Source organism: Sceloporus occidentalis, unplaced genomic scaffold, assembly GCF_023333645.1.
Source record: "Sceloporus occidentalis isolate IW3139 unplaced genomic scaffold, rSceOcc1.0.p SCAF_4, whole genome shotgun sequence".
Classification (NCBI taxonomy): Eukaryota; Metazoa; Chordata; class Lepidosauria; order Squamata; family Phrynosomatidae; genus Sceloporus; species Sceloporus occidentalis.
The window spans coordinates 46,303,017-46,323,139 of record NW_028316984.1 but is presented as its reverse complement, the minus strand read 5'-3'; the positions used below and the strand labels follow the sequence as shown (position 1 = coordinate 46,323,139).

The following is a 20,123-nucleotide window of genomic DNA, read 5'->3' as shown; positions in this document are numbered from 1 at the left end:
TAGCAGTGTTTGGGTAGGAATGGCAATGCTCAGCTATTTCATTCTTGCACGTGAGGACAACTATGGTAGTTTTCTTCCCACTGTGTCAGAAAATTCTCCCTGTATTCAAATATACAGAAGTGTTGGAGAGGAATTATTCTGTTGTGTGTGTGTATGTGGAGGAAATAATGGGCTTTGTGGAGGCTTTGAACAAAAAGTATTTTGCTGTGCAGAAAACAGGTTTCCTATGCAGGAAACTATTTTCTGCACAGGAAACCCATTTTCTCCATAAGAACAGGACATTTTTTGTGCATGTTTTTTCTTGTAAGAATAATTTCTCTGCAACATTTTGGTCCTTTACATACGAGGAGAAAAGTTCTCAAAAGTTTTACTGGTCTATTATTTTTCCCAGTGGGGTTTCCCCATTGGGAAGTCCCCTTCTTAACCTGGTAATGAGTGATGATGAATATTCTGTCCATCCCTATCTTGAGGAATTTCCTTGAGAATGAGAATGACAGGTAGAATAAAATGAAGAAAGGTGAAGTAAAATGGTATTTCACTGATTATCTATATAACATAAGCCTGAGAAGAGCTTTTACAGTATCTGTTTAACATAGGTCCAAAACACGCTGCAGAAATAATCCGGTTTGAGACCACTTTAACTGCCCTGACTCAGTGCTAGGGAATCCTGGGAATTGTAGTTCTCAGATATTCTACAATCTTATTTTTTTCTGGGGATATAAGTGGTCACTCTGCACCTTGTGGAAATTTTGGAAACTTCTAGAGCTGCGTTTTGGCGCTGCCTTCATCATATAGCTGTATGCCATGTTATCCTCTGTGTCTCAGTTGTATGCCATGTTATCCTCTGTATCTACTTCCATTTCCTCCTGGTCATCTTATTCCTACAAAATGTCCAAGAAATTCACTGATTGCAGGGATAAAATCCTGCAGGTGGACCGCCACTTCCAATGTCTCCTCTGCTTGGGCAAGGTGCATGTGGTAGGTTTGTTCCCCCACTGCCAGATTTTACAGGCTAGAAGCATCAGTACATCCCATTTTAAGGCATTCCATGGGGAAGGGGCCCTCAGAACTGCTGCATTGACCACACAGAATAAGCCTCTATGCACAACTTCTGTCTCAGTTTCCTCATATTCCCCATCAAAGATGGACCAACCCTCATTGACACCTCCCACTCCAGGCCTGGCTTCAGTGTCCAGGGCAGCAAAGAAGCCATAGTAGAGTTTCAGCTTAAACCTCCTCTACCTCAGCCAGAGAGAGACCTTCAACACTGATCCTGTCTTTGGTGCCAAGAGAAAAGGCTACTGTGATACTGTCTAATCAATAAGTCTCACTGGCTGACCAATGTGCCTTCAACTCCAAACATGAAGAAATCCAAACACGGCTCTTCTCTGAACTCTGAACCAAAGAAAAAGAAGCAGCATGATAAGGCTGCACCTTCTAGTACAATATGATTGGGAGAAAAAAAAACCTCCATTGGTCATTAACTATCCAGTTGCTGCTCTCTGCAAACTTCAGAAATGGTTGTATCCTCAGAATATGTATTCCCGCATGGCAGGGGGTTAGGCTGGATGGCCCTTGTGGTCTCTTCTAACTGTGTAAGTCTATGATTCTAAAGCAGTAGTTTTGAAACAATTATATCACAGTCAGCACACATTGCTGCAAATTTCTCAAATGCAATATTGAATGGTAGTAACATTAGTGATGATAGCATTGCTGCTGTTTGTGTTTGACTGGATTAATAAACGAGTGACACCGTTGATATTTAATGAGAAAAATATGACTTTCAGATGTTTCAGATTCTAAAACATATTCAAGTATTGTTTCAAAAGTACACTTTGGAATGAGTGGTAGGCAATCAAGGAGTAACATGTAGAAGAGGAAGCATGATCAGATGAGGCTCAGAATTCACATTGAGAAGACAGAGGTTTGGATTGATCAGATAAGTATTCTGATAAATAGACCACAATTATGCCAATATTTACAAGGTTATTTACTTTTAATAGATTGGGATATAAAATTTATTTGACATGTCACAGTCTACTTCTGTGCATTACTCAAAAGCTACTCTAAGTTCAGTCAATTGGGTCGACAAGATTACTGTCTTTCTCCGTGCAGTAGTGGCAGTGAAATTCATTTTCTTGGTATAATATTTCACTAAATGGTCAAGTATATTGTTGAACATATCTTTTAATTTATTCTCTCTGAATTTTATCTATTTTTATATGCTATTACACACACACACACACACACACACACACACACTCTGACTGTAATATAAATCCTACATCAAAATTTTTATTTTTATTTTTATTATGCTGCTATACCTTCCACGTTGTTTCCTTCTTATGGGAACCCTAAGGTAACCCATGGGGTTTTCTCATCTTCACATCAGTCCACCTCACCAGCTTCAAAAATTTCAGCAAGTTTATACCTCTCCTCCAGGTGATTAATGAAGAGAGCATACCATGTTTTTTATTTGTTTTTACAGTTAGAGACAAGACATGAAAGAAGATGTATTGACTGAGACCCTGATGAAGCTGCCTTATGTGGGTAGTGCCCTGCATCTAGTAGTATAGATCCCCATAATACCACACTTTAACACTGATTATATTCAGTACATAGAGAGATCTTTTAGCACCTTTGAGATTAACTGAAAGAAAGAAATTGATAGCATGAGCTTTCGTAGACTTCACTCTACTTAGATGAAGTCTATGAAAGCTCATGCTGCCAATTTCTTTATTTCAGATAGTCTCAAAGGTGCTAGAAGATCTCTCTACGTACTGATTCTACAGACTAACATGGCTGTATCTTTGAATTCTACTGATTATATTCAGCTGTCATATTCCCAGTCTTTTAGATGTTGTTTTTGGCAAAATAAGAACAAACTCTGTAGTCACATTTACTGACTCCCATGTCTCAAGAGAAAACTTACTGGCCTTTTCAAGTCATGGCTTGTTATGACATTGAAACTGGCAAACTGTGGTTCTATTAGTCCCCTCTAAACTAGGATTGTATACTAGAATGGGATGAGGGGGGGATGATGGAGCATTTGAGGCTATAGATAATTCCATTCCCCTCAACCATGGAGGAAATTAGTCCCTTTTAATAAAATTAATTACATACACTAGAGGTTGAATATCACAGAGACTGTGGGATATATAACGATGAATACTTTAATTGCTTTACAAAACTTTAAAGATTGAAACAAACAGGTACCTGTTATGACTAGTGCTGTGTTACATTTTTGTGAATTAATCTATCCCCTTTCAGTAAAGAAATAAGAAATAATAATTACAGTCCATCCTCGCCTTATGCGGGGGATCCGTTCCGGATCCCTCCGCGTAAGGCAAATTCCGCCTATGCTCGAGCCCCATTGGAAACAATGGGGCTCGTGCGCGGCGGCGCGTGCGCGTGCGGAGCGCAACGGGCGCGCGCACCCATTCAATTGAATGGGACGCGCCACCCCTTCTGCCCCGTGCGCACCCTGCGGCTTGAGCGCGTATGCTCAAGGCCGCGTATGGCGCGCCCGCGTATGGTGCGGGAGCGCTGTACTAGCTTACTAAGGCACCAGATCCTATGTGCTCTTAGAAGCTAACCAAGGTAAACTTTGGTTAGTACTTGGATGGGGGACCACCAATGAATAAGAGGTGCTGTAGGCTATATTCTAGACCAGTGGTTCCCAACGTTCCTAATGCCATGACCCTTTAATACAGTTCCTCATGTTGTGGTGACCCAAACCCATGAAATTATTTTTGTTGCTACTTCATAACTGTAATTAAATAGGTGTTTTCCAATGGTCTTAGGCGACCCCCATGCAAGGGTCATTCGACCCCCAAAGGGATCCCGACCCACAGGTTGGGAACCACTGTTCTAGACAAAGGAACTGGCAAAACTATCTGAGTATTCCTTGTCTAAGAAAACCCTGTAAAATTCATGGTGTCACCGTAAGTCAGTGACTTGAAGGCACAGGCGCACATGTAGTTAGCAATTGGTATAATGAAAAAAAAGAAGGATGCGTCCTTTTAATCAGAATTTTATTGGCTTCCGAGCTGACCTACATAGAATAAAAATGGTTTTAGTTTACACCTTAGGGGTGACATTTGAGTTCTAGCACAGAAAATTGCTAAAATAAAACCACTGTGCACTTAAAATGTTTAATAACCCAGAGACAAGAATGTAGGAACACAGTGTTCAGTATAATATGAATTCAGAGTACAGGAGGATTATGGATTATTTAATTTTAAAATCCTCTTTGGTTAATTCCACCCTGTCTTTTATGTTTTGGTGTGTGAGTGTGTGTATGTGAGCTGAAGTATGAATATTAAGTGCTTATAATAGAACTCTAAAGTAGTAGGACCAAAAGGAAAGTAAACCTTATCTAGTCCAGCCTACAAGCATAGTTAAGCATAAGAAGGAAGAGAGAAGATAAAGTTTTAAAAACATACATTCTTAAGCAAGTAGCAGGAAGGTTGTATTATTGCATGTCTTTTTCTCAAATTTGTTGTCAGTGCGTTAAAAACCCCCACAGCAACCCAAAATGGCAAAACAAATTATTGTTAACTACCTATCAGAGTATGTGATAATTGTCTCTTTCCAGATTAATGGATTGTGATGGAACTGGTAAATTTTAATGACAGAGCCCTGTCCTAGGTTTTATAAGTTTCTGGAATGAGGAAATGACATGAACAAACAATAAGTTACTGAATGTCCTCCTGTCCTCCTTTTCTTCTTAGTAGAACTGGTTTGTCTCTCTAGTTTTCTGGAGAGTTGGGGGTGGTGAATTCACATGAATGATTGTTTGATTATATATAGGATAGAATTCATTTAAGACTCACCTAGATGGTGGTGGTGGTAGTGAAAGCACTATTACTACAAATTGTGTGGATTTATCTGGTGGCGTTGACTTTGACCTTAAATAAACCACCATATTGAGAATTGGGATATAACTTCTGTCTTCTGGCTTCCATCTGTGGATACTCCTTAGTATGTGCAACCTGAAGATCTTGGTAGAATACTTGGAGATGTCAGTTCAACCACTTGTGCTCTTAACTCTTGTGAGTGAAAGCACACTGAAATAGTCTGGTTTATTGGTTAGCAAAGTTGTTAAATGCCGCTTTGAAAGGATGTTAAGTTCAACCATATTTTCATCCTATAGCATCCTCCCAGGTGACCAGGATGCTGATTCATTAATAGGAGCACTGAAAATTTCCCTTCTTCACAAAACAGTTAGTAAAGAGGACTAGCAGTATGGGTCAGAAACCAGATTGAAATGGATTCTGCAAAACCACTGTCATTTGAGAAACAAGTGGCTTCCATTTCATTTCCGGATCCAGTTCACACTGCTGGTTAATGCCTTTTAAAACTAAAACCGTAGCTGGGAACCAGTTAATTGAAGGATTGCTTGCTTTTATCACTAGTCTTATCAGCTGATCTACAGTATGTCAATTCCTTAATAAGAATGTACTACAAGCATTCCAAACTCCAACAACTAAAAATTTTATAGCTTGCATTTACTGGAAAGTAAGGTGTCTCAATTATTTACAGAATAGTCTTCATCTTTCCAGCCCTTCCTTTCGGAGACTCCTGGCCAGAGATCAATCCAAAGAGTGCATTGTTTGCTAAGAGTATCCTATTTAGCTGAGCTTTCCATTTAATTCCTATAGATGTATGGGCTGGGTGTTTGGGTGCAAAGCTGAGGAAGAGAAGGGGCATATCATTGGTTAGATCACTGGGGGACAACAGAATCCCTTCAAGCTCATTTTTTCTAGTACTGCATTTGTGTGGTAAAGGTTTTGCCCTATTTTATAAAGGGCTTTAATGATAGTATGTCTTGTTTCTTTGTCAGTTTATTATCACCAGCAGCTTCTTCTAGTAGCAAGGTTTACTTCCTTCGAGAATGTCATTTTTGCATCCCCTAGAGGTTGGACCTGCCCTTTCCAATGGAATTAATAGCATCTTTTGGTAACTTTGAATGTTACGAAACACTCTGGCAACGCTGATTTGGCATGCTTCCTTGCCCCTCTCCATTGCATGGAGTTACACAGACATGCTGTACTATAAGTCTAAGAATCATTGGCACCACAGTAGGATTGTGGGCTCACCTTGGGAATATGCTGGTGTATTATAAGCATGAACAAGTGAGATTGAAATCTGTGATGAAACTGTGGCATCCACAGTTTCATTTGATGTTATGTTACGGAGTTTTTCTCCTTACTTGTGTATTGTAGGGTTACCATTATGCAGTGCTATGTTTAGTGAGTTAGTCCTGTAGTCGCCCTGGTGGCTGTTCATCTTTTTTTTTAGAGTATTGTTTCATTACCTGTTTTCTTGGCTATTGGAATAGATGGAATTGTGACCTAGCCTCATCAGAATGGGATCCTTGGTCTGTTAGATTGCTTAAGATTTCTTAACTATTTTCAGTCTCTCTAAGGAACCCTTAGATGGCAGTATGGTTCTCATTGTGATGCTATTTTAGTGACTAGAAATTCTATTGTGCATTTAATGTTTCCTGCAGTTGTTGCATTTGGTAAAGTACACACCCGTTAATAATTTAAATACTGAAAGATTAAAGTAGTAAATTCATTTTCTTCCATTCAGTGAACTCATATGATGAACTGTTACCCCACCCTGGCAGCAATGGGAAATGGATGTCTATAAAACAAGGAGTATGGATTGCTTTCACTTTAGCTATCAGTTGGCAACACTTATGTGTCTCTTTTTCTGATTTTGAAAATATTGTGAGCTAGCTGCCAGACAGATTTTTTTTCCTTTTTCTTCTTTCTCCCAACCCCCTTCATATAATCAACATTGTGCGTCATTTGCTTCAACAGAAATAAGATACTCAGTAATATAAAGCTGCTGGACTGGAGTATTTAGAGTGTTAATGTTGCAAGCTGTCCGCTTTGTAATCCTTGCCTCTCAGCTTCAAAGATTAAACTAGTAAACAGGGTTATCTTCAAATTGAGGTGGAAAGCAGAGGCTCTGCCTAGAAAGGCCAGTTGCAAAGCTGTGTGAGTTTTGACCATGTCAGAGTCACCCACTTTACATAGGCTGGAGGCTGCTCCAGGAACATTGCAGCAAGGAAACTGCTTTTGTTCCACAACAGAGTTTACATTCCAAAAAGTGAGCCTGACTAGAGCTTGCTGTTGCTGCTTTTTCCCCTTGACAACAGACTCCAAGAGTGGAAATACGAGAGAGTTCACTGTTTTTACTATTGCGTGGGTAGCGTGTAAACTGTCTGCATCACGTATCTCTGCTTTTAAAGAGTCGTTCTGGTTTTCTCTGCTTATTCTGAAATGTGTGTTCCATCTGGAAAAATACTAGGCAAGCTACTAAGATCTTTCCCATTTCAGGTCCCATCAGGAAGCCCAAATATGTGGAAAGTCCCCGGATACCAGGAGATGCAGTTGTCGCTCCAATGAGGAAAGTGTTGGAACCCACCGAACTCAACCAGAATGGTAAGCACATGTCTTTCAAGTCATTTCATTTTGACTTAATGACTGGACTTTGATTATAAAAACAGTAAGAATTGAGCTTTTCATGTTGAATGGTTTTGCAAATCTTGTGATCAGTTATTATGTACAAGGTCTGGAAATGTCATGAAATTCTGGAATGATGGCTTCAAGAAAAATTAAGCACGAGAGCTGTGGGTCACTTTGACTGCAAGAGGCATGGTTGAATTTAGTTTTTGATCTGCTTTTGCTTTTTCCTGACGGAGAGTGCTCTACTTATGCCATGTTAAAGTGATGTGTCTTGCCACTGCAGTGAAAAGCTTCCCAAATCTGACAGCAATAACAATAGATGTCTGTATTGGCAAGGCTGGTAACAGCCCGACCTTGGAGTTAATTGGTATTCTTGAAAAGTTCTGAGTTCATTAAATTTGACTACAGCATAACAAACTGCAGTTTCAATGAACGTCGATGCAAAATGACAATTAAGATGCCCTGTAAGTATTTGTACAATAATGAGGATTTCATATTCACTGTGATATTTTAGATTTACAGCCTAATTGACACCAGTGGAACCAGCCTATTAACATCAAATTAAATAGCTTATTTTTTGTTTTTCTTGTGCTTTGAATTTAAGAGCTAGGTTTTCCAAATCTCTTCATATGGAGAAACAAACAGGAACAAATAGTCTTTAGGGGAACTGAAAACTCTTCCCTGGCTTCTTTTCTCATTTTTGAGTATATGTTGATTGGGAGGGGAGGATATCTACATTGGGTCACATCCCAGGAGAAAGGCAGGGTGTACATTCAATAAATGAAATAAAATAAATAAAATTCATGCCATTTTAAATTGTGCAGCTGTATGCAAAGATATTTTCCTTCAAGCTAGAGCTTAATCATCAGAGCCAGAAAGGCTTTTACATTCCAAAGCAATCATTTTAAGCACTACCTGCTTACTCGTAGTTTCATGCTGAAAACACTGGTACTTCTAATATATATTGGTCATCTTGAGGGTTTTTCCTTCAATCTTGTTTTCAGTCTGTTATTTTGGTAAAACATACAACCACTGACTATTCTGGATTGATAACCAGATATGATTGTTTCTTTGTTGTTGATTAGAAGGCAAAGCCCTCTTCTTTAAATGAAGTGTTTTAATTGAGAGTTAGATAGCGATGCTTTATTCTCCTTGTCATTCACCTCTCATGACCCTAGTGATTAGTGACTGTCCCCTCAGCAAAAGGGATTGGAGTGTTTTGAACCAGAGAGGTTACTAAAGAGCATCATATAAACCCTGAAGAACTGATCACTCTTTGCTAGTTTGGGTGGGCTTAAGCCTCCATCCTCTAGCTCCCATATGGCAGCAAATTTTGCTGCCACTTGGCCATGAGCCTGCACACAATGTACAATTTAATGAGTAAAACAACAACATCAGAGATGGCCGAGGAGAGAAAGACTTTTCTGACTAAAAGAGGCCGACCACCAGTAATGAAGAAACAGCAGCTCCTAGTGGAGGCTGTGTAAAAGCCTCATGTATAGCTATGCAAATACATTTTGGTTGTTGTGCAACAATAATTGACATTTTTGCTTTAAGAGTAATGTAGTAACCCTAATTTTTGAGGAAGTTTCTTTATGGATGGATTCAAGGAAAGATGTGAAGGGGGAAAACTAATGGTATCTTTCGTGTGGCAGATACCATATATACTCGACTGTAAGCCAACCTCATGTATATGTCGAGGGCAGGTTATGTGGCCAAAATTACGGATTTTGATATGCCCCTTGGATAAGTGGTGGATAAAACTTAGGCACATGTACCCAAAGGAAAATGATGCCAAAAAAACTTGCCAGCAGGCATAACTGTTTGTGCTTACCCTAAAGACTGGATGGACGAGGAGGGAACTTTGGTAAATGGTGTCTGTGCAAAATGCGAGGGAAGCAACCAGACACTGGCAGAACTAAGAAAACACACCCATGTGAAAAAAGATGAAACGGCAAAGCAAAGGAAATGGCAACTGCATCACCAGTCATTAAAACCTTTAATTTGATAACTTTGCCTGTTTTAACCTGGAAAAGGTGACAAACATACACAAATGTCTTATTTAAATTCTTTACAACCTGATTCCTCTCAGAGCTCCTTTACTATCATCACAATTTTCCCACCCAGGCATTCAAAAAGGCCAGAAGCAGAGAGTAGAGAGAATCAGTGTTTCTTTTAGGTTCTCTTGGGAGATCTTGCACCTTTGAGTCTAACTGAAAGAAAGAAGCTGGTAGCATTAGCTTTTGTAGGCTTGAGCCTACTTCCTCAGATGCATACGGTCTGCATCTGAAGAGGTAGGTTCAGATCTAGGGAATCTCATCCTAACAGCATTTTTCTTTCCATTAGACTCAAAAGTGATACAGGATCCCATTGTATACTGATTTTCCAGACTAACACATCTATGTCTTTGAATTTTTTGATAAAAATTAAAGTACATTATTTACATGGACCCTGGATAGGTTGACCCAGGTTTTTTGGGGTCAATTTTTACTAAAAATTTCTAGACTTATAATAATGATAATGATAATAATAGATTTATTTCTAGCCCGCCCTATCATGGAAAATCCAGGTGGGTTACAACAGGAAAATATATCAAGGTTACAATAAGATCCAAAAAAAAGAGAAAAAAAACCCAATCCCTATGCCCACCCCCCAATCCCAGTGCTAAAACAGGATTAAACAATCATAATGTAAAAACCGTAGAACAATAAAAACATTCAATTAAAATTTGGAGGAAAATAAGCAGATGAGGAGGCATTTTCGTAGTCGTGATCATGTTCATGTCAAGTTCGTATCCAGATCTCTATATCCATTATCTCTATATCTGGGGAAGGGTAACTAAGTTGGAAAGGCCTGTTGGAAGAGATCCGTCTTGAGTGCTTTTTTAAAAGCTGTCAGAGTGGAAATACATGGGTATATACAGACCTATACATGGGTATATACAGTACTAGTACCAACACTGTGGTATGTCTCAGACAAGGTGTAAAATTGCAGCTCATTGCTTCATAACATATATGATATTTCAAAGTTATTATAATACCTGGTCTACACAAGCCATCTTTAGATCTTCATTGTACAAGATGTGTCCCTCGCTTAGAGGCTATACAGACGGGCAGCATGTAGCTGCTCCTTTTCATCCTGGATTGGAGGGCCGTGACAACTACACACCGCCTCTGGAGGACACAAAAAGAAGCCATGAAAAGCAGCTTCTTTTCAGCGTCCTGGAAGGGGCATCCTAGGTGCACCAGCACATCATGACGACGCCACTTCCGTGCCACGCCATTTGGGCGCTGTGCCACAGTGACGTCATCATGGTGCATGCTGTGTAAATGGGCGCACACCAAAATGGTGCTATGGGGGCAGGGTCAGCACGTCGAGCATGTGGACACTATTACATGACTCCGCCCACAGGCCAGCACAAGGTGCTGGTCTGTATCCCCCCTTAGTCTCAGACCTCTGCTGTCCAAACATACACCTGTTATACACACATAGACCTGCTTTACAACCATTGGTTTTCCCTTTAATGAGGAAAGGCCATACATCATACATATGTTCTCTCAAACATGTACACCTTCTCCCTGTACAACATGTCTTCCTGTACCTTCCACCTTACTGATGTTGCATTTACATATGAGGAATTACTGGAAAGGGCCCATATCACCCTTTTAATAAGCAATAATGGATCTCAAGCCATCCATGCCTGCGTTTCTTCCTCACTTCCCCCAGAGAGTGACACAGACAAAGACAGAAGAAACCTGGTGCTTCTGGTTAAGAGAGAGTCATCACTCTTTGCTTGCTGTTAGCAGGCTCAGGTAGCTAGGTGGTGTTACTTTTTCTCCACTGTGGTTGATGATCAAGGCATGTTCTTAGTGAGGTTTCTAATAGCTGCTTCTGTAGACTAAATCTAGTTATTTTGGAATAAATTGGAAGCCTCAGTTAAGAAGACACTGCTTTTAAATGTGAGAGTATCTTTGACCCATTCATTTTTTAAAACAACATGACAAATTTTGTTTGTTGGCCTTGAATTCTGATGGCATCTCCTCTCTCAATGAATGTCTCCGGGCAGTAATGGGCTGGATGAGGAAAAACAGATTGAAACTGAATCCGGACAAGACAGAGGTGCTTGGTAGGGGCCCCGAAACCAATAATTGGGTTGCAACCTCCAATCCTGGATGGGGTCACACTCTCCTCTAGTGACTGTGTTCGCAGTCTGGGGGTGCTCCTTGACTCGTTACTTCTGATGACAAATCAGGTAAATGCGACAGTCAAGAGCGCCTGTTATCAACTTCGGCTGATACACCAACTGCGCCCTTTTCTGGAAGTAAGGGATCTCGAGACTGTTGTACACATGCTGGTAACCTCACGTCTAGATTTCTGTAATGCGCTCTACATGGGGCTACCCTTGTGCTTGATTCGGAAACTGCAATTAGTGCAGAACATGGCGGCCAGAGTAGTGTCAGGAACATCGAGGAGGGACCATATTACTCCAGTATTAAAGTCCCTCCAGTGGCTGCCTATTAATTTCCAGGCCCAGTACAAGGTGTTGGTTATCACCTTTAAAGCCCTAAATGGCTTGGGTCCAAACTATCTCAGGGACCGCCTCCTCCCATATAATCCTCCCCACACACTCTGGTCCTCTGGGAGGAATTTGCTGCAGCCTCAAAGATCTAGGCTTTCGGCTACCTCCCAGAGGGCTTTTTCTGTTGTCGCCCCCAGATTACGGAACGACCTGCCAGACGAGATCCATCAATTGACGTCTTTAGACAGCTTTAAAAAGGCTGTCAAGACGGATCTCTTCCGGCAGGCCTTTCCTGGATAGATAATCCCGGCCTCAGGAACCCTCTTCTCATGAGAGTCCCCAAGGTCCTCCCTGGAAATTTAAGTAGAATGCTACCACAGTTTACTTTTTTGTCTTGTCTTGTTTTGTAATAATGTGTATGTGTTGATGTTATTTTGATTTGTTGGGTTTAATTATAATTGATTTAATAACTTTTTAAGGGGGGGAGGGAAGTAGATTTTGATGTATAATGTATTGTATTTTATTACTGTTAGCTGCCCCGATTGACCTCAAAGGGGCGGGATATAAATTATTATTATTATTATTATTATTATTATTATTATAAATATGTGCAGGGAATGAGATGTACAGCATACAGATTGCTTTTTCTTTTTCATTGCTTAACTTTTTTAAAATTAAGTATCGATGTTTGCATTTTTAAAAGTCAAGCAGTTTACTCTCTCTTTATTCTTTCTTTTTAACAAAAAGCACTGTTCTTTAATTGTTTATATTTGTTCTTAAAACATGGGGCTACTCTTGTACCTAGTCCAAAAACTTCAACTGGTACAGAATATGGCAGGCAGGCTGATTACTGGAACATCCAGGTGTGACCATAAAATACCAATACTAAAGTCACTCCACTGGCTGCCTATTACTTTTCGGGCACAGTACAAGTTGTTGGTTATCACCTTTAAAGCCCTACATGGCTTGGGCCCAACTTATTTAAGGGATTGCCTACTTCCATATAACCCTCCCCATAGACTCAGGTCCTCTGGGAAGAATTTATTGCAACCTATAAAAACCATACTGACTGCGACTTCCCAGATGACGTTTTCTGCAACTGCTCCCAGTCTATGGAATCACCTGCCGGAAAAGATCCGTCAAATTACCAACCTAAAAAGCTTCAAGAAAGCTGTCAAGACGAACCTCTTCCGGCAGGCCTTCCCAGAATAAATTACTTGGCCATGTGATGATTCCCCCACATATATGTGATGACTCTGCCCACTGTTACTGGTTTTTAAGAGCATGTAATTTTAATCTTATATTGTTTAATCTCTTTTTAAGGGGGGATACTTTGTATATATGGATGTATTATTTTAATTGTTGTAAGCCGCTTTGATTGTTCTAACAAAAAGCCGGGGTATAAATAAAAGTTTTATTATATACAGAGAGAGAGAGAGAGAGCCCTGCTACTTTGGCAAAATTCTCAAATGGTTAAAATATTTGTGAAAAGAAACAGCAGAATTGTTTTGTTCTTTTATATCAAGGGTGGGAAGCTTTTTGCTGTTGAAGTTCATATTGCTTTGGTTACAGAACTCAAAAAAGTAATGTTGGGATCTGTAACTCCCACAATTCCCAGTCAATATGGTTTTGAGCCATTCTGGATGGGGATTCTGGAAGCTGTAGTCCAAGAGAGTAAAAAAAAACTGGTTCAAAGCCTGTTGGGGACATGCACATTCCAACAAGGGATGGGGTTGTAGTTTTAGCATTCAAAACTCCAAATGTGGTTTTTGTGACTTAGGGGCTGTACATATAGGTGGCGAAATGCCACCCCTTTTTGTCCCGGATGGAGGCTGTGGCAACTGCACACTGCGGTCTCCACAAGGAGAAAAAGAAATCCCGAAAAGGGGCTTCTTTTTCACTCCCTGGAAGAGGCGTCATAGCCATGACGGGATGGCATGATGACACCCCTTCCGCACTGTGCTGTTTGGGCGCTGTGTGAGAGTCACACCATGATGCCATGCACCGTGTAGAAGGGCACATGGCATCATGGTGCGAAGGGGGCAGAGTCACGGTGTCCAGTATGTGGACGCTACGCTGCTGTTCCTCCCACAGACCAGCACAAAGTGTCAGTCTGTATTCCCTCTTAGTTCAGTGTGTAGTAACTCTCTCTCTCTCTCTCTCTCTCTCTCTCTCTCTCAATCTCTCATAATAATAATAATAATAATAATAAATTTATTTATATACTGCCTTTCCAAAATGATCAAAGCGGTTTACAAAATAACATAAAAACACATAAAATGCATAAATGATTTACACAAACAAATAAAATACCTAAACAGTACATAACATATACAAACTAAAATTCCATCCCTCATCCCTTAACTAAAATGCATCCCTTAATTAAAATTCTCTCTCTCTCTCTCTTTTTTCAAGTATACTCATTACTCAACCTCTGCAAAATTCCTACAATCAGTTTTGTAGGTGGGACCCAGAATAGGATGGTGTAAATTAATATAGGTGACTTGGTGAGGAGAAGTAGCTGGAGGCTAGGATGGAAAGATTTAAAGGGCTGACTTGGTCCCATGGCCTGGAGGGTCACCCACTACTGTTTTACACAGAAAGGAAGCATAGATGTAATGTATAAAAAATATCTATTGGGATAGAGAATCCAGGGCCCTGGTGCTGAAGTCAACCCTCCTCGGGTCCCATTTCATTTCTCGGGCTTCTCTATCATGCTATCATTATTTGAGCAGTAACAACAAGAAGATAACTTTTCCCAACCGATTTAATCTGCTGGAATGCAACCAGGTATGGATTTTTATTTGAAAATGGCTGTGATCTCAGTTCATTTGTTACCAAATCTGAAGGCTCAAAATTGTGTCCAGACGTACTGTGTTACTCAGCTTTAAGTGTATATATGTCTAGCACAATATGATGTAATGTAGCATGCATGAAATCTGTCTGCTCTTGGCCTATGGTATTCAGGAGGCTAAAATGATGTTAATCCAACCCCACAGAGTAAGAGAAGAGTTTTTACTTTACTTGTGATTTCAGCAGCAGCCTCTCTCTATACAGTAGCATCTCTGCACATTAAGACAATTAGTATCTTAATGGCACCCCGCCCTACACATAACATTTATGTAAAAATCAATGTCAAATGCTATTTCATTTGAAACCTGATTTGAGGAAGACACATAACCATGAATGAAATAATAAAAATGGGTGTAAATTTCTTTGGGGATCAAACTGCCAAGTTTATCAGGTGGGAAACTGTTTCTAAAAACACCCATCTCAATATTTACAAATACATATGAATATTAACCTTCTCCTACCCTAAACCCATTTAGGGATATATCATTTATTTCCTTCTCCTCTTAACTTTAAAAAAGAGGTACTGTTATGGGGAAAATGAAAATATGAACTTAGACTGACTAAAGTTCTAACTAAAGATTGACTAAGATCAAAATCACACTGGAGAAACAATCTGGTTTGAAACTGCTTTAACTCCTGGCTGAATAGTAGGGACTCCTGAAAACCATAGTTTTGTGAGACATTTAGCCTTGCACTGAGCCAAGGCAATTAAAGCAGTCTCAAACTGGATTATTTCTGCAGTGTGTTTTTGGACCTAAGTCAGGAATTTAGGGTGGAAAATTCTGGAAAAGTTGTGACTACATAATTTTTCAGTTGGAAATTTTCTATTTCTTAAAAAACATATTTCATAAAATTTTATTAGTGGCAGTGAATTGATTATACATTATTAGGCAAGTAATTCGACAGCTGTTGAAGTGTCAATGGCAACAAAATGGAAGGGAGTGGAAAACCACAGCATATTATATGTAATTCATTGCATGTGCTAAAAAGAGTGTGTCACCATTTTCAGTGCCCTTTCCCCTTAAAACAGTGATATAAAGAAAGTACATGTTTTTGTAAAAAAAAAGAAAAGAAAAGACATGTGGTCTAGTAAAAATAATTTCCACATTAAGATTTGGATTTATTTGAAGATAGTATTTAAACTACAGTATGTCTTTATTTCCTTATCAAATATTTCAGATCAAATGCTTACAGATTGTTGGATTAAAAATGTTTCTTGTCATAAATGCTAAATACATAATAAATCAGATCACACTCTATTTTGGGAGATTTATAAAAAAAATTGTGTGTGGGTATATGTATAGTATATGTGTCTGTGTTTTTGTATAGCATTGGTGGTATGGATCCTCTTAGGCTTATGTCCTCAAATGCCTTGTAAATTGGAGGTACAGGGCTTGTTCCTCTGGTAAACACATTATTGTTATATGCTATGTACCTTAGAGGCAAAATAGATGTGACACAAGAGATGGTGCTGTTTAGCAATTACTCTTATTCTACTTTTTTGATTGTAATAGTCCCCGTTCCAAATCTGCTTAACCCTCTCTCTGAGCAGGAAGGGTGGCACAGTGCTGAATTTTTCCTCTTTTCTCTACTAGCAGGGCTACCGTGACCCATAGTGGAAACTCTGAAATGTCTCCTGCACCAATATATGAATGATCTTTTTGAACTGGATAAACCTATGTGGCTGAATTGGCAACAGCTTGTATCGCTACAAAGGCATCCTCCCTTTTTAGTGATGTCTTTGCTATGACAACATAAAAATACTTGGACTTCTTCAGCATTTATTTTAATGGTGGAAAGTGTTTATAGTCTCCCAGTGATTCACTTTGGTTTCTGATCATTCTAAGCAGATTGTCAGAAGAGGGATGCCAATTTTTCATATATTTAACCTGGGGAAGAACAGGGTAATAGATTAGTTATGAAAGTTCTGACAAACCTTTCAGTATCCATATTTAAATTAAAAGAAAAATACCTGAGCACATCATTTTTTCTGTCTGAATAAACAGGGTAATAATGGCATAACAATAGTCCGCCAACTCATTTAACCATCACTGTTTAATAGCAGATAATTATTGGCATAGTGGTTTGAGTGTTAGACTAAGACTCTGGAGGCCAGGGTTGAAATCCTGGCTTGACCATGTAAACCCACTGGGGTGACCTTGGGCAAGTCACACTCTCTCAGCCTCAGAGGGTGGCACTGGCAAGCATCCTCTGAAGAAAATTGCCAAGAAAACTCCATGATAGGTTTGATTGGTGGCTGCCATAAGTCGGAAACAACTTGAAGGCAGACAACAAGTTATTTGCAATCACCTTTTAAAGTGAACCTGAATTTTTCTTCTTGGAAATGTCATATCTGTCATATATCAACCAACAATAAATCCACAGAAATAGCAGACCTCTTATTATAAGTGCATCTAGAAATTAAATTGGAAGTTTCATGAGTAAAACATGTGTATATACTGCTGTTTAGCAAGTGCTTGAAGACAATGATATTGAAAATGGGTAATATGGTGTCAGCTACTACTATTTGTACCAAACAAATAACATGAAATTTTATTAGAATGCAGATATATTTCCCCCCATACATAGGGTTGCCATAAGTCAGGACCTCCAAACTGGGACAAATGTAGGACAAATGCAGGACAACATTTTCAAATCTAGGGCACATTTTTAAAAATGGAGGACACACGAAAAATTGATGCTTTTTTAGAAATGTTAATATAAATGCATGTTTCTTAGGCATGATCAAAATGGAGGACATTTTGACATTATTCGTAGACAGATGGCAGAAATGTACTTCCCTTTCTGGCCACCCCCCTCTCCCCATTCCAAACAGCACATTTGGGCATTGAACATGGCTTTATTTTAACATTGCCTCTTGCATATTTCAGAGGCTTATTCCACAACCAAACCCTTTGGGTTTAACACTGAACATGGGTTAACATGGCTATGCATATAGAACATGTTTAAACAAAAAGTGGATTTGTCCTCGGTTTCAGGTGTCTCACCAAGTATACTTCTCAGAAGTGTGTACTTGGTCAAGGGACTTTGGTTTTTCTTCATTTTGACTTGTTTTGTCTGTATTCCTCCCCACTAAATAAAGAAGACATGAAATGGAGTTAATGGGTACAAGTTGTTAAACAAAAAAGTCTTGTGAGACTCTGTAGGCAAGAGGTGCACCATGTTAAGAACTGCATTAAGCACACTTAGGCTGCTGCCACACTACTTTCACTCTCATCACTCCATCCTATGGAATCCTGGGATTTGTAGTTTGTTGTGCTGCCAGGGCTGGGCTTTGAAATCTCAGGCATAAGAGAGGCAAAAGGCTTGGGCTGCATATACACTGGAGAAATAATCTGGTTTGAGACCACTTTAACTGCCTCGGCTGAATGCTATGGAATTCTGGGAATGGTGGTCTGTTCCAGCACCACAGCAGAATGGCAGCTAAACCCCTGGAAAGCTCTCTGACCAAGGTGACCAATGCCCTCACCCCAAAATGTAGGGCACCCAAGCAAAAAAATGTAGGACATGGTCAAAAATAAAAGCTAAAAACACCCATGTAATTATAAATCCATGCTTCTTAGCCATGATCCAAATGGAGAACATGTCCTGGAAAAGGAGGAGGATGCCTGGTCACCTTGTCTCTGGTCCAAAACACACTGCAGAAATAAAACAATGCTGGACTGAAATGCCCAGAGTTCCTCACCAAAGCTGCATCCACACTGAGGGAATAATCCAGTTCGAGAGTGAGTTAACTGTCCTGGGTTAGTGCTGGGGAATGCTGGGAATTGTAGTACACTGTGGCCCCAGAGCTATCTCTGACAGGGAGTCACATAACCCTCCAAACATAGTTGAACTGCAGTGCCCAGAATTCCTCCCCAGGTGCATCCACACTGAGGAAATGGTCCAGTTTGAGACTGCTCAGTGCTGGGGAATCCTGGGAATTGTAGTCTATTGTGGCCTCAGAGCCATCACTGACAGAAGTCTTAATGTTTCCCAAACACTAGCATTCCCAGGATTCCCTAGCATTGAGTTAAAGCAGTCTCAAAGTGGGTTATTATTCCTGCAGTGTGTGAGAGAGATATAAAGGATAGGGACTGGATTCATTTGGAGGATCTCTGTGTCCAAAACACACTACTTGGACTGCCAGGGCTCAGTGCTATGGAATCCTGGGAATTGTAGTTTATTGTGGCACCAGAGCTCTCTGACAGAGAAGGCCAAATGCCTCACAGACACCAGAATTCCAGAGCATTGAGCTTTGGCAGTTAAAGGGGTCTCAAAGTGCGGGGGGGGGGGGGGGAGAGAAAAGCCAGGGAGTGTGAATGAGCTCTGAGAGGAGGAGGAGAAGGAGGGAGGGGGCCAAGGGAAGTGGCCAGGACCATCCGGAGGAGCCCCTGCTTTTCCTCATCATCGCAGCCTCCTCTCTTCCACCGCAGACTGCTGGCAAGAGGCTCTGCCCCCAGCCAGGCAACGCCTCCTCTGGACCATTCAGCCTCCTTTTGTCAAAGGAGCTCTGGTGCCACAAGAAACTACAATTCCCAGAATCCCATAGCACTGAGCCATGTATGTTTAAGGGGGGGTCAAACTATTTCTGCAGCCTTTTGCTACCCCAAAGCCCTCTATTATTTACCACCAAGGCAAAATCTCTTCCTTCACCAAGCCATTGAAAACCAACCCAAGTGGAGGGCTGATTGCTTCTTTCCCATTGGTCAGCTTTGGGAGAAATTTGCATATTACAAGTAAAGCTGTTTAGGGCCTCAAAAATGATCCTGTGATAAAGAAGTACAACAATACTGACGCGGTATACATTTAAAAGATGAGGCATTTAGACTCCCAGTGAAACATGAACGATTGATGGCCTTTTTTTTCTTTTCTCACTGTAACCTGGAAAGTAAGGCCTCTTGCAGGACATATATACCAATGTGGGTGGGCAAAAGCTCTGAGTGGCAGATGTCCTGAAGACCTGCTCTCTAGGCTACACCAGTGCGCCAGGCGGGGAGAGTGGGGAGAGTGGCGCACAGCCGCGCAGGACGGCGGGGAAGGTGGCAGGGGAAGGCCGAACCGGGGGCTAGGGGCCAAACCGGACCGGTATCGGGAGGGGCCCCCCAAAAGTGGGTTTGTCACGGGGGCCGCCGGGTTATGGCATCCCTACCCATACAAGGTATTATTCTGTAAGCAAAAAGGTTCTGCAGAAAGGTCAAATCCAGCCAGTTGCTTGTGCAAGTTGTTATAAAAACCACAATTTATCAGTTTGGTGAGGTGTTGCTTAC

The 20,123-nt window shown here is 40.5% G+C and overlaps 1 protein-coding gene across 6 annotated transcripts in view; it reads left to right on the top strand.

Moving 5' to 3' along the window:
- Nucleotides 1-20,123, top strand: part of TANC1 (tetratricopeptide repeat, ankyrin repeat and coiled-coil containing 1) — a 178,805-nt gene that overhangs the window by 99,263 nt on the left and 59,419 nt on the right. For 5 of the 6 annotated variants that reach the window (XM_089519957.1, XM_089519958.1, XM_089519956.1 and 2 more), the window contains one exon: nt 7,353-7,457. In XM_089519957.1, the coding sequence (XP_089376083.1) occupies nt 7,353-7,457 (105 nt within the window). Of the gene's footprint in view, nt 1-6,911; nt 7,187-7,352; nt 7,458-20,123 lie in introns of those variants that run through there. The other variant, XM_089519959.1, reaches the window with a different exon arrangement.